The sequence below is a fragment of the Pelodiscus sinensis genome, chromosome 23, assembly GCF_052426305.1.
Source record: "Pelodiscus sinensis isolate ZL-2025 chromosome 23, ASM5242630v1, whole genome shotgun sequence".
In the NCBI taxonomy this organism is placed as follows: Eukaryota; Metazoa; Chordata; order Testudines; family Trionychidae; genus Pelodiscus; species Pelodiscus sinensis.
Window position 1 is genome coordinate 10,688,856 of NC_143074.1, and position 13,748 is coordinate 10,702,603.

At 48.0% G+C, this 13,748-nt stretch overlaps 1 protein-coding gene across 4 annotated transcripts in view; it reads left to right on the forward strand.

Moving 5' to 3' along the window:
- Positions 1 to 13,748, forward strand: part of COL27A1 (collagen type XXVII alpha 1 chain) — a 296,056-nt gene that overhangs the window by 233,916 nt on the left and 48,392 nt on the right. For all 4 annotated transcript variants that reach the window (XM_014580186.4, XM_014580190.4, XM_089772923.1 and 1 more), the window contains 2 exons: positions 12,099 to 12,152; positions 12,259 to 12,366. In XM_014580186.4, the coding sequence (XP_014435672.3) occupies positions 12,099 to 12,152; positions 12,259 to 12,366 (162 nt within the window). The remainder of the gene's footprint in view (positions 1 to 12,098; positions 12,153 to 12,258; positions 12,367 to 13,748) is intronic.

Sequence of the window (13,748 nt, forward strand, 5' to 3'; positions counted from 1 at the left end):
ACTTAGGGTGTGGGGCTGCTGTCTGAGGCTAACTGAGCTCCGTGCTTAAAGGGACCCTACCCCCACCCTGGACAGACAGTTCTCAGGGTTCCCCGCTTACTTGTCTACCTAGATGAGGGACAGCAAAGCAGTCCTGTCTTGGAGTGCCCTGAGTGCCCACACTCGGGACACCATAGCACTCGGCCACATGGGCACGCCAGTGCATTTCGAGGGGTTGTTGCCATCAGCCCAGATGCACTTGCTGCAGGTTGCCATCTGGGGGGTCCATCGAGGGGCTATCAGGATCCAGGAGGCCCTGAGAGAGAGCATCCACCCCAAGGAGCCCTCAGAGCCTTCCCAGTCCTCCCCACCAGGGGCTTGTGCCCCATTCTTCCCTCACGTCCTTCAACTTACCCCTCCCTAGCCCCCCTTCCTGATGTCAAATAAAAGATATGTATGTTCAAAAACAGAACTGGGTTTATTGAACAAAAGTGGGGAAGGGGAATGAACCTCTGGGGAGACTGGGAAAAGGAGGTGGGAGAGGGGAAGAGAGAGGGTGGAAGAGGTTAGGGGAAAACCTGGGACGAGGGAGCTGGAAACAAGGGGAAGAAGGGGGAGGTGAAGCTCAGGGTTGGGGATCTTGCCGGACCAACCTGACTTTCATGCTAACTTGCTCCTGGGTTCGCATGTGGCCTTTGGTGGCCAGGCTGGCAACTATCCTGCCATAGACGGCCGCATTCTTCTGTCTAGTGCAGAGATCATGGGCGTTGGGGGCATCCCCCCAAAACCTGAATAAGGTCCATGATCTCCACCCTGGACCAGGAAGGCACCCGCCTTCTCCAGCCCCTGTCAAGCTCCTGGGAGCTGGCAGAGTGCTCCTGGGGAGCGGTGGAAGGCTGGCTGCTAGTGGCTTGTTGGCTCGTGTTTTAGGGCCACTGGGTCAGGGGCAGTGACTGCTGGCCCTGGGCTGGCAGGTTTGGAGCTGTCACAGGCAGTGTGGCCAGAGTCTACCCCTTTAAGGGCTCCGGGGAGCGGGGAAGGGAGAGGAGTGTTCTTGGTTGAGGCTGGAGTGGCCACCAGGGCACCCTGGGAAGGCCTCTCTCTCCCTCCCATTCTACAAGCAGGGACACAACCCCAAACTCTGCTGCAAAAGGTCCTTTCAGTATTACTCTAATAGCTAGTGCATCCCTTGAAGCCCCAGTTGGGCCTCTGATCTGGAACTGTAAACTGACATTTGTAATGAACATGTGGGTGTTTGTTCTTTTAGTTGGTTGGTTGTTGTTGGGTTTGGGGGTGGGGGAGGATCCTGCCATTTTGGACTTATCTGCCTAGTGCAGGTGGGGAACCTAAGGCCCAGGGGCTGGATTTGGCCCCTGAGACTCAGGGCTCTCCCCCCCGCCCAGCATCAGGGAGCCAGTGCTGGCATTCCAGTCCTGTGGCCATTCTTTGGCTCCCCCCTTAGAGTACCCTGCTGCAGGGGGTCAGGGGAGCCCCGAGGGCCGAGCTCAGACAAACCAGGTCCAGATCTGACCTCTGGGCTCTGTCTGGCAGGGGGAGGAAGTAGCTCCACGTGCTTCCGCTCCCCCTGGCTGGGGAAATCACAGCACAGTGCTGTCTGGAGGCTTTTCCCCTGCCGCTCTGATTAGCAGCAGGGGGTTGTGCCTTGGAGTGGCAGGGGACGTCCCTGGGAGCTGTGCCAGGACAGCGCCTCCACATTGCCCTCACTCACCTGCACCCCTCTCCTGCACCCCTTCCACCCAAAGCCCCTAAATTCAATCCCCAGCCCACTCCTGCACCCTTCCTCCCACCCAGACCCCACACCCCAAGCTCTCCTCGACTGGCATGCGAGGGAAATGTGGGGAGTGTCTTTCTGCTTTTCAGTCAGGGGCCACATCAAGGAGGGTTTTTTTATTTACTTGCTTGGGGGGGGTTTGCTTCTCACTTTTCTGCAGCCCTTGACTGATTTTAATGTGGGTCAGTGGCCCCCGCCTAGTGGAATCTAATGCCCTGCAAGTAGCAAGAATCCTGTGATGATTCACAGAGTTTTTCCCTCAGAACCCTGCAGCATTCCATCAGACACACATTGCTGCTGCTCCCCAGGGGGGACTGATCTGCCTTCTGCCGCAGAGAGGGGCTGATTGCCTCTTTCGATGAATTGGCCAGCTCTGCTTGGGCTTTTCCATTCTGAGAATCTTGCTCTGGGGAAGGAGGGTCTGTCCCAGCTGGTCTTCATTTACAGTTAATAGGAACTGAAATGAGCCAACATTTGAAATCAACCCTGTTTCCTTGGCACAGTCTCTTTTCTGACTCAGACTAAGGAGACTCACTCCTCTCTCTCCCTCTCCTTCCAGTTACTCCAAGATTCCCCTCCTTATCGTGAGAGAGATTTCATTCCCTGTCTCTTCCACAAGCTCAGGGCTTTTGTGCCCTTCAAAAGCAAGAGGTAACCCTCTTCTGCTTGAAGGCATTTTACCCACACAGTTCTCACTGTAGCAAACAGCAGTCATCCTGCTAAAATGTTGTGTCTTGCCCGCCCCTGCTTTTGAAATAAAAGGGCTAGTTCGTGTGGTGGTTCTGGTGATACCTTGTATGAAAGCTTCACAGTTGAGCTCATAGTTATCCTTTGCACTTCTCCAACTGTTCACAAATACTAATCATGTCTCACTTAGCTACCACCCATTTTACAGCTGAGGAAACAGAAATATAGAACAGAGAAGTGACTTGCCCAAGCTACGCAGCTCGTCAGTGAGAGAATTCGGAATAGAACCCAGAGTTCTGCTACAAGTCTTTCTCGCTGACCAATGGGCCACAATTTTTCTGTAAGATGCATGCTGTTGACTGTGTAGATGCTTCCACAATAAACTTCAGGGCTATGTCTACACTGGCAGGTTCTTGCACAAGAACATCTTGCACAAGGGTTGTGCAAGAACACGTCCATATTGCCATGTGCTTTTGTGCAAGAGCATCCATGGCAGTGTGGACACTCTCTTGCGCAAGAAAGTTCTGATGGCCATTTTAGCCATAGGGCTTTCTTGCACAAGAAACCCCTGCCGCGCGTCAACACTGCCCTCTTGCTCAAGAGCTCTTGTGCGAAAGGGCTTACACTTGTTAGAAATAGCATAGCTCTTGCGCAAGAAGCCCTGTGTTCTGATGCTGTACTGTAAATCTTCTTGCACAAGAGCGGGCAGGCAGTGTGGACGCTCTGCGGGTTCTTGTGCAAGAACGGCCATTCTTGCACAAGAACCCACCAATGTAGACATAGCCCAGGAGTTTTACATGACAATGCTCTCAGTACAAGGAGCACCTACTACGGTGTATTCTCCGTGACCTGGGTTCAGAATTTCAATCCGTGGAAGTCAGCTTCAAAGGATGCCAGAATACAGGTTGAACCTCTGACATCTGGCACACTCTGGTCCAGCAAAATCTGTAGTCCTGCTGGACTATGGATATTGCTGGACCAGAGAGCCCAGCTTGGAGAGGGGGCATCCAGGGTCATGAGTGATGCTTGGCCAGTAGTGGCAGGTCTGGTGGCTGGGAGCCCCTGCCAGGCCAGTGGCCAGGAACACAACCTGGGCTGGCGTGGCAGGGAGCACAGCCCCAGCTGGGGTTGGCAGCAGCCCGGGCTGGCACGGTGGGGAGCGTAGCCCTGGTCATGGCCAATGGCAGCCCAGCCGGAATGGTGGGGAACGCAGCCCTGGCCAAGGCTGGCAGCAGCGGGGCCAGTGCAGCAGGGAGTATATCCCAATGGCCAGGGCTGGGAGTGTATCCCAGTGGCCAGGAATGATTCCCTGAAGGGCTGAGAAGCTGGGAGGGAAGCCTTGACCTACCCTGTTCAGCAAACTCCCTGGTTTGGGTCCACTCAGGTCCTGAGGATGCCGGACTAGGGTGGTCCAACTTGTAGCAGCTTTCAGTTACTGTGTCACAGTCTGACCTTACCTCTTTCTGCGGGATCTCCTGATCATATTTTTCATTTTATCTCATCTTTCTGGCTCTACCAGTGCTCTTCACCATGGTCAAAGAATCTCTTGCTACTTCCCAATAATCACAAATTCAGTTCCCTGGACAGTTGTTCCTTGGTTTTTTCCCCTAGATCCAGTCATGAGCTGTTCCTCCTGCAAACCACTGCTAAAAAAAGAGATTACAAAATGTGTTTCTTGTAAATCTGAAACATTTATGTCTTTGAGTTCCCAACCCCAATGATCTCCTCATTTCCTGAATAGTGGGGGAAGTCTTCTCTCAATCAAAGTTTATTTAGTGGAGCTTCTCATATGGAGACATTGCAGAGCAGTAGGAAATCATACAGGGGTTTTTTTTCTCCGTTTTCCTTTATGCAAACTGGCTGGCCAAGCACCTTAACAGTATTGGATGGGTCATACTATGGTTCCTCCTTTTCATACTTTTCTTTTTTAACTCTTGTTGCACCTTTTGTTTCTTTCTTTCTTTTTTGTTTCTTGGGATGAATCCATCCCAAGTTCCCCTGGCCTCCCTACTTTCTTTCTTTCTTTCTTTCTTTCTTTCTTTCTTTCTTTCTTTCTTTCTTTCTTTCTTTCTTTCTTTCTTTCTTTCTTTCTTTCTTTCTTTCTTTCTTTCTTTCTTTCTTTCTCACACCTCTCTGGTTTTGTTTTATTCGCTTTCCATGTAAGAAATGTGACTCTTCATTGCCAAAGTCCTCAGTAGCTGAAAACACCCACATTTGCTAGAAAGCTTGCCCTTCCCCCTCTTTGAAAAATGTTCCATATCTTTAGGGGAGAAATCCTGAAAAATGGGCTCTTTCTCAAGTTTGTAATGAAATTTTCAATTGAACAAAGCAACAGATTGTAATTTCTGCTTTTCCTAAACTAATATTTTTCTGAACCTAACACTGCATGGTTTTAGTTTAAAAAATGCTCTCTTCCCAATGTCTCATCACAAACACCATCATCTCTTGGGGTATGTCTAAACTATACACTTCTTTCAAAAGAAGCTTTTCCAAAAGAATCTTTTGAAAAAGCTTCTTTCAAATATCAGAGGGGTAGCCGTGTTAGTCTGCAAAAGCGACGAGGAGTCCTGTGGCACCTTATAGACTAACTGAAGTGTAGGAGCATAAGCTTTCGTGGGCAAAACCCACTTCGTCAGACGCATGCATCTGACGAAGTGGGTCTTTGCCCACGAAAGCTTATGCTCCTACTTCAGTTAGTCTATAAGGTGCCACAGGACTCCTCGTCGCTTCTTTCAAAAGAGATTGTCTGTCTAGACAGCCACAACTTTTTGAAAAAGTAACCCAGGCAATCTGGATGCTCTCTCTTGAAAAAGCCCTGTTTGCAATCAGGAATGCCTTTTTTTGAACTCTTTCGAAAAAAGGCATTCTTCCTCATAAAATGAAGTTTACTGCTGTCGAAAGAACCACTGCGTTCTTTCGATTTTATTTCAAAAGAATGCGGCGGCAGTCTAGACGCAGGTGAAGTTTTTTCGAAAAAACCCTGTAGTCTACACATAGCTGTAGAGGCACTAGCACACAATTTGTTTTTTGTTATCAGTATATGATAAACAGTGCAGTCTATAAAGGGATATTGTTATTAAGAAATAATCCCACTTGTGGAAGAATGATTGGAAATAATATTTGTTTTTTCAACAAGATGATGACCCAAAGTACACATCAAAAAGTTTACAAACTTCCTCAAAGAATAAAAATCACCAAGTATGTAGTGTCTTAATCCTCAGATTCAGCTGATTTGAAGCCAATAAAAAAACCTTAGAGTGAATTATTTTTGTTAATGGACTTCTGTATGGTGCCCATCACTGTTGTGTTTGCTTAAGAGATCAGTAGTTAAAAACACAGGAGCTGATAAGAGACACTTAAATCTACCATGTTGGAGACTAGAGGTGGGATTCTGGCATCTTTGGCTATAGCAGAACTTAAGGAGAGCTTTGGTTTTGCTGAGCTCTACAGAATTGCATCAGGGCTCAATACATGGTAGTAGGATTTTCCATTTGCTCTTTCTTGTTACACTCTTGTACTCCGGATTCTGAACTTTCATTGTAAAAGAAAAATTAAGGTCCTCGATCTTATGGGTACAAAGAGAGCCTCTAACAAGAGAACTAGATGTAAAAACTACCAAGTGACATCCGCATAACCTAAGACTATGTCTACACTGGAAGGTTTGGTGATGAAAATGCTGTTGACATGCAAAAGTTGCCAAAAGTGAAAAATAGTCAAACCATTCTTTCTGCCTCCAATTGCTGACATTTCATAACCACATTTTTAGCTTCTGGTCCACAGAGCAAAGCACCATGGGTAAGCAGCCCACTGTGCAATGTTGTGGAAAGGCAGAGCTGATCCCTACACTTACTGGGATTCCCTCATAGCTCTGTGAGCTCTCTGTGCTAAGGAATTTCAAAGCAGTAAGTAGTCTCCACCCCTCCCCCTGCAGCAGCAGTCTGCCTGACTCTGTGTTTTTAGTGCAGGGCAGAACAGGAGCAGTCCAATTATTTGTTCTTTGTTTGTTCCTCAAACGGAGCAGCTCACTCAGCTGTCAGATACCGCCCAGAGCTTTGAAAGGGGAGAAGAGCATGCCCTGCAGGGCAGCAGAGATCACAAAACACTGAGCAGAGTCATCAGGGGGCAGGCATTGTGGAATACCGGCAAAAGCCAATTCTCTCAACAAAATAAACAGCACAGTCCACATGGGCTTTGTTGACAATAAAAGGAGCAGAAAAGACAAAAGTTTCTCACAGGGCTGGAAGTTTTTTGTCACCAAAACTGGATGTGTTTTTCCTGACAAAAGTCACATTGCAGTGTAAACACTCTTGCTGTTTTGCCACCAAAAGGCATTTAGGCAACAGAATGTGCCAGTGTACACAAAGCCTAAAACAGTAACTGAGAGATGTGACCTGCCTCCTTACATTTCAGTAGGTGCTAACTCAGATGCTCAGTGATATTTTTTATGTGTCAGCCTTGTGGACAATTTCAAAGCTCATGGGAGAAAGAATGAGAGAGTAATGTATGGAGATCTTCACAGTCTCCTGTGAGTGACAGCTGTCTTATTTTGGAACTGCCTATGAGGGGGCTTGAGAGATGCTGCCACTTTTTTTCTTCTCCCAATTAAGAAAGAGTCAAGCAGAACCCAAGAACAAGAAGGCCAGTGGAATATAAGAGTCAAGCATAAAAGAGAAAAGGCCAAGCTCAAAGAGCCCAGCAGAGCCCATGCATGGTGCATTTGGACCCCGTAGAAGTGGAAGCCAAGCCCAAGCAGGCAGAAAGCATGTGTGGTTACATTTTAAACATCTGTAAAACAGCATCTCCTGTGGAGGGGGAACTTGTTTTGATCTGTAAAACAGCATCTCCTGGGTCGGAACTTAGATGAGTACATTACCTTTTCTCCCCCAGTGCATTTTACCCTTTAGCTAAACTCTGGGGCTACCTCTACACTTCAGGCTTTTTGCGCAAGAACACCTGTTCTTGCACAAAAACTTGCAGAGAGTCTCCACTGCACGTGTGTTCTTGTGCAAGTAAATTTACAGTACAGCATCAGAAAACAGGGCTTCTTCCAGAAGAGTTATTCCTTTCCCCACGAGGAATAAGCCCTCGTGCGCCAGAGCTCTTCCACAAGAAGGCAGTGTAAAGAGGCAACATGAATTTCTTGCACAAGAAAGCCCTATGGCTAAAATGGCCATCAGAGCTTTCTTGCTCAAGAGAGCGTCCACACTGCCATGGACACTCTTGCGCAAAAGCACATGGCAGCGTGGACGCGCTCTTGTGGAAGACCTTTTGCGCAAAACAATTACTGTGCAAGAATTCTGCAATGTAGACGTAGCCTGGGTGTACACCGCTACAGAGAAACCCTAATTCTTGCAGACCTTAGGAACTCTGCAGATACTTGCCTTCCTAAGTGCCACAGTTCTGAGAGGACTAAAAGTGTGAGCACAGAATAAGATAGACGGTATGAAGCAGGACAGAGCAGTGCTTCAATCAGCACCCCTCTTGAAGATGTAACTGGAATTTGGATTTATTTATAATAGTTCAGATATTGCTAGAATAAGGCTACATCTACACTGTAGCCTTCTTGTGGAAAAGCTTATGCAAAGGAAGAACAGTTCTTGCGCAAGGGGGGCTTTTTGCACAAAAAGGAGCCATCTACACTTCTCTTTTTTGCGCAAAAGCCTCTTGTGCAAAAACGGCTGCTCATTAATTATGCAAATGAAGTGCCGTGATATTCCACGCCAAGCTTCATTTTCATAAGCTTTTCTGCAAGAAGGCTACAGTGTAGATGTAGCCTAAGAGACTTCCCCTGCAGGAAGAAAGCCCGTAGCTATGAGCGCTCATGGAAAGGATAGTCAGATCAGTATATACCTACAAAATACTTTCACTTCTATTGCTCCAAATAACACTCTTTCCCTAACCATGGTTAAGAACAGATTACAGGCAACATGAAGCAAGTGCTTCCAGGATGCACTATCATGACTTCCCACAATGACATCCTCAGAGGAACTGTCAGAGCAATGCAGGAGAACAGCAGCCTCCTGATGGCAGTGGAAGGAGTTTGTGATCATGTGAGGACCACAATTGGCTCCCTTGGACAAGAGAAAGGGAGGACTTGAAAATAGAATTAGCTTAACTTGCAATGAGCTGCCGGCTGTTAGCAAGAGAAGTCTATAGCCAAAGAAATATCAGGGTGCAATCAGAGTGGTTAGGATTAACTGGAAAATATTGACTGATTAGAAATCCTACAGTCATTTGTTAATATTTTATTTAGCTTTTCTACATTTGACAAAATTTTGTGGAGGCGATAACACTTTGCCCTTTATACATAGTCTGTCATGAAAGGATCCAAAACTCTGATTCATTTCAACCTCACAATATTCTGAAGGTCTTATCTCTGTTTCATGATGCTGAGGCTATGTGGAAGGATATGGAGTACACCAACAGAAGGAGTTTTGCTGCTGTCAGCACACTACCTCCTTGAACAACATTAGCTAAGCCAACAGAAGTGTTGTTATAGCAGCATAACTGTGTCTATACTGGAAGTTTTGTCAGCATAGCTACGTTGTCAGGGGGTGTGAGTTTTTCCCATTCCTGACTGTGATGGGGCAGCCCCGCCCCGCACTCAAGCCCAGGGAGAGGGCCCCACCCACACAGCCCTACTGGGCATGCTCCAAGGGGAGCATAGGTATAAAAGGCTGCTGGCCTGCTCAGAAGGGGCAGACTGCGGCCAGAGGTGGAGGGAGCACCCAAATGCCGAGGAGGGAGTCGACGGGACGGCTGAACGTGCCGCTGCCAGGCCCTAGCCGGGTCCGACCCCAACGAAGGAGCCGCCGGCCGACACCCCGGGACCCAGGCACCGAGCCGGACGCTGCCGACCCCGACACTGACTGGGGAAGTGCGCTACAGCCACCTGCCCAACGCCGACAGGTGGGACCGCGCCGGGCCGGGAGTAGGAAGCGACCCAGGGCAGGGAGCTGGAACAGCCCCCGCGGGCTCGGCGTGTTGCGGGGAGGAGCCCCTGCCGAGCCAGTGGTGGGAGCCACCTGCCGCTCATAGGGCCCTGGGTCGGGGCCTGGTGGAGAGGGAGGGCCCGGGCCCCCCTACCCCTCCTGCCCGGAACCCCGGCGAGTGGGAAGTTCAGCCAGAGGACTAGGCTGCAGAGCCGGCATCCGGAGGACTAGGTCAGGAGGCCATATTTCCCCTAAGAGAGGGGCATTGTACTTTGGGACTAGGCCAGTAGGCTGTATTTCCCCTAAGAGAGGGGCATTGTACTTTGGGACTAGGCCAGTGGGCCGTATTTCCCCTAAGAGAGGGGCATTGTACTTTGGGGGCTAGGCCCAGGTGGGCCAAACTATGCCCCGGATGGGGGTGGCAACCCCAAACCAGGGGGGAGCCCCCCGACACTGACCAACATATTTCTGCAGGTATCAATTGTAATTAATTAGAGACTAGGCACGAGACACAGAGAAGTGAAAACATGTGGCCTGATGTCACATATCAAGGTGGTAACTGAACCGGGAATGGATACTCAAAAGGCCCAATTCCCAGTATGAAGCTCTCACTATTAGAGTTCGTAGCCTCCAAACTCCAGGGCACTGTGAAAGGACTCCTTTGGGTTGGTTCTCATTAAAAATACAAATTAGATATATACTGCAATGTTGGGCTGTTGCATTCAGCTCTGATACTTGGCAGCAGTAATCCAATCAGCTGTCAGGACAACTGTGGTTCTAGCTCATTGTTCTGCGCTTAGGCTTGGAGAGGTTCTGGCAAAAAAAAAATCCCCAAAACTCTGCGACAAAGAGGGGAGCTCCATGGGCTGGAGACAATAGGTAGCAGGAATCAAGTACTTTGGAGCACAGACAGTAACTTCATGGAGGATTAATCATCACTAGTCTCAGGATGCTCTTTTGAAATGTATGGCTCATGCAGAAGAGTCACTGTATGCAGGGAACTGAAGGGCTCACTCAACACTTGCATGGATGCAACAGGTCTGACCTGCTGATGAAGCAAAGACCTTGAAAGCACTTGTCAGATCAAAGCTGGGAAACACTGTATATGACCGGGCTCATGTGTTGATATTTTTGATCAGCCAACAGACATCCTATTAAACCAGTCTGATTCCATAGCATCATTTGTGGTGAAATGCAGGAGAGCGAGCCAGGCAAATATAACCATTAGACTAATACGGGAAGATGGAGCGTCCACATATACTGATGAAAACTTGGAGTTCCAATTGCCCAAATGTACAAACTCTTTTTTAGTGATTGTTCAGCTGCTGTTAATTCCTCTGAAATCTAGTCTTATCACCTGGCCCACAGGCTCCAGCACTCCTAATAAAACACTACTTCCTGGGCTCCTGTTTTCCAGCTGATAAAAAGGAGCTAAGAGATGTCCCTGTGAAACTGCTACGCTGATGTTTCATTACTTGTCTTTCACACATTTTCTGCCCTTTCAGATCTCTCCTGGGCCCTGTGTAGGGACCTAGAAGTCTGCTATATTTGTCTACTTTCATGCTCCAGTGTCTAACTTCCTACAGCCTGGTTTATCTGTGTTTTGTGTCCATGGATAGGTTGCAGGTCTTGTGTGTGAGACTGAGAATAGATGAACATAGCAGCCCTTTATCTGTGTGTCTGGCTGTCCATCTGTATTTGAGTCTATTCCTGTATACATAGGTCTGTGTACAATTCCTGTATACATAGGTCTGTGTACAATTCCTGTATACATAGGTCTGTGTTTTTCATGTGAATTGTAATAATAATACAAATAGATAAAATGTGAGTGTAATGACTAGAGACACCTAACAGGTAAGTAGAAAATAAAACCAGTAATTGTCAATACACTTTCAATCTAGCAGAAATGCTAATTAACTAGGCAGTGGCTCCAATACACAGCCACTTTCTAGAGCCATTAGCCTAAGCAGCATTTACAGAGCTATCAAAATCCATTTAAAATGTATTTGAGCCTGGTGAAAGGTGCTTGATTGACAGAAGGAAAGTTCTCTCTCTATGCAAAGAAGAAAGTAAATAACAAACAGCAAGGCAACTTTCTCTACCAGTGAGCAGACAGGGAGCACCGCTAAGGATGAGAAGATGAGAACACCGCAGTGTCAGTGTTTAGTCAGCCCTTGCTGTCTCTTCTGAGACTGCCAACAAAGATGCCTTATTTGGTGCTATAGGCAGCTTTGCACACAGAACTCCACGGAGACCCGCCAAACACTTCACATGTGCTGACAGTCATCAGATGATGGCTGTCAGTCTTCAGAGTTCTAGTCGGCATATATGACGTGTGATCTGACAGTTAAAAGCTCTGCATTTTCTCATGGCTCCCCCTGAGCTAGGCAGCCTTCCTGACACACATCTCTCCATCTTCAAGGGGTAGGTAAGCCTCAGTTTCATATCAAAGGTGCTCAGGAACAATCTTAACCTCGCGCCTGTACAGCCATAGCACTGACAAAGGGAGTGTGCTTGTCACGCCTCACACTGAATTGGATTATTGTTTAAACATCCATCCTGTTCCCATGGGAACACAACTGGTGGGGTAAATAGTTGGCAGCACCACCAGGGATGTGCTCTTGTTATCATGGTCGGGGCACTCATGAGGGTTGCTAGGTAGAACTTTTGCTTTTGTCTCATGGCTCTGGGTTTCTGCACTCTCCTAGGGACCAGAAGGGAAACCAGGCAAACAGGGAGAAAAGGGCAAAATCGGCCAGAAGGTAAGAGCCCATTGCCATTGTTTCCTCTCTTTCATTCTTCTCTCTGATTCGTTAATGTATAGGAGCCATTTCATTTTGTGTTAATCTGTATACTCCTCTTCTACAGGGCAGCAAGGGCTACCAGGGGCAGCTGGGTGAGACGGGCCCTCCAGGCAAGATAGGGCCAAAAGGGACTCAAGGCCTGAAAGGATCCAGAGGTACCCTGGGACCTATGGTGAGAATAGACCTGCAATTGATTGAATGCAACCCAAAGTAACAAGTGATAGGGTGAGCATGGAGGGATGGAGGCAACTGTGTGGCTTGGGAAGACAGAACAGCTGCACAGAGAGGGGTGAAGTAGAGAGAGGGATTCAAATTTACTTTATTTCACTTATCTTTTTGACAGTTTTTATTAGAGCTGGTTGAAATTTTCTAGCAAAACTTTGAAAACAGAAAATTGATTTTTTTTTTTTCCTAAATGAAATATTTTTACAAGAAAAGTTTGTGTAGGCTGTTCTAGGCAAAAACAAAAAAAATATTTTCCATGAAAAACCAGAAAAATATTTGGGAGAAGGTTAGGGTTTTCTGAGGGGTTTCCTCTTTCTCCCATTTTTCCTCCTGACCTTCTTCCATTGGCAAATTATTGTAGGGGCAAAAAGGAGAGAGAAAAAAGAGAAAGCTAAGGGTAAAAGGAAAAGCTGTAGAATGTTCCATTTTAATGTAATAACATCTGGAAAATAGTTTTGGTTATAGATTTTTAAAAACCTAAAAAATTCCCCCATACATATTTTTCAACCAGTTCTAATTTTAACTGATTATTTTAATAACTTGCTATTTTACAGATTGAGAAGGAATCTCTCAAGTTTTCATTGTGTTGATAGCAGATGCAGCTAGTTAATGATGCATTGTAGTTTTGAATTGACTCTCTCTTCTCAAGTCTAACTACTGGGAATAAATTTCTGGAAAAGGGAATGAGCTGAGAAGCTACAGGCAGTCCCCGGGTTACATACAAGATAGGGACTGTAGGTGTGTACTTAAGTCGAATTTGTACTTAAGTCGGAACTGGCGTCCAGATTCAGCCGCTGCTGAAACTGACCAGCGGCTGACTACAGGAAGCCCAAAGCAGAGTTTCTCTGCCTCAGGCTTCCTGGAATCAACTGATCAGCAGCTTCAACAGCAGCTGAATCAGGACGCCTGGGACAGAGCAGCTGGGGTGCTGCCGGGTTGGTCCTGTAGCGCCAAGAAACGGCGCTGCGGGACCAACCGGCAGCGCCCCAGCTGCTCTACCACAGGCGTCTACAAGAAAAGCCTGGCCTGCTGGGGGAAGGCGGGGGGAGGGGGGCGCACTAGCTGCCCGCCCCCTCCCCCCCCACCAGCAGACCAGGGAGACGCGAAGCAAAGCTGCGGAGGACCCGGGCGGCGGGAGTGCCCAGATGCGCCGCGGTCCCGCCCAGGTCCTCCGCAGCTTTGCTCCGCGTCTCCCTGGTCTGCTGGCCCTCCTCCCTCCCCCCAGCAGACCAGGCTTTTCTTGTAGACGCCCGCATCCTCCGGGGCAAGAAGCCCCGTTCGTAAGTACGGATCCAACATAAGTTGGATCCGCGTAACTCGGAGACTGCC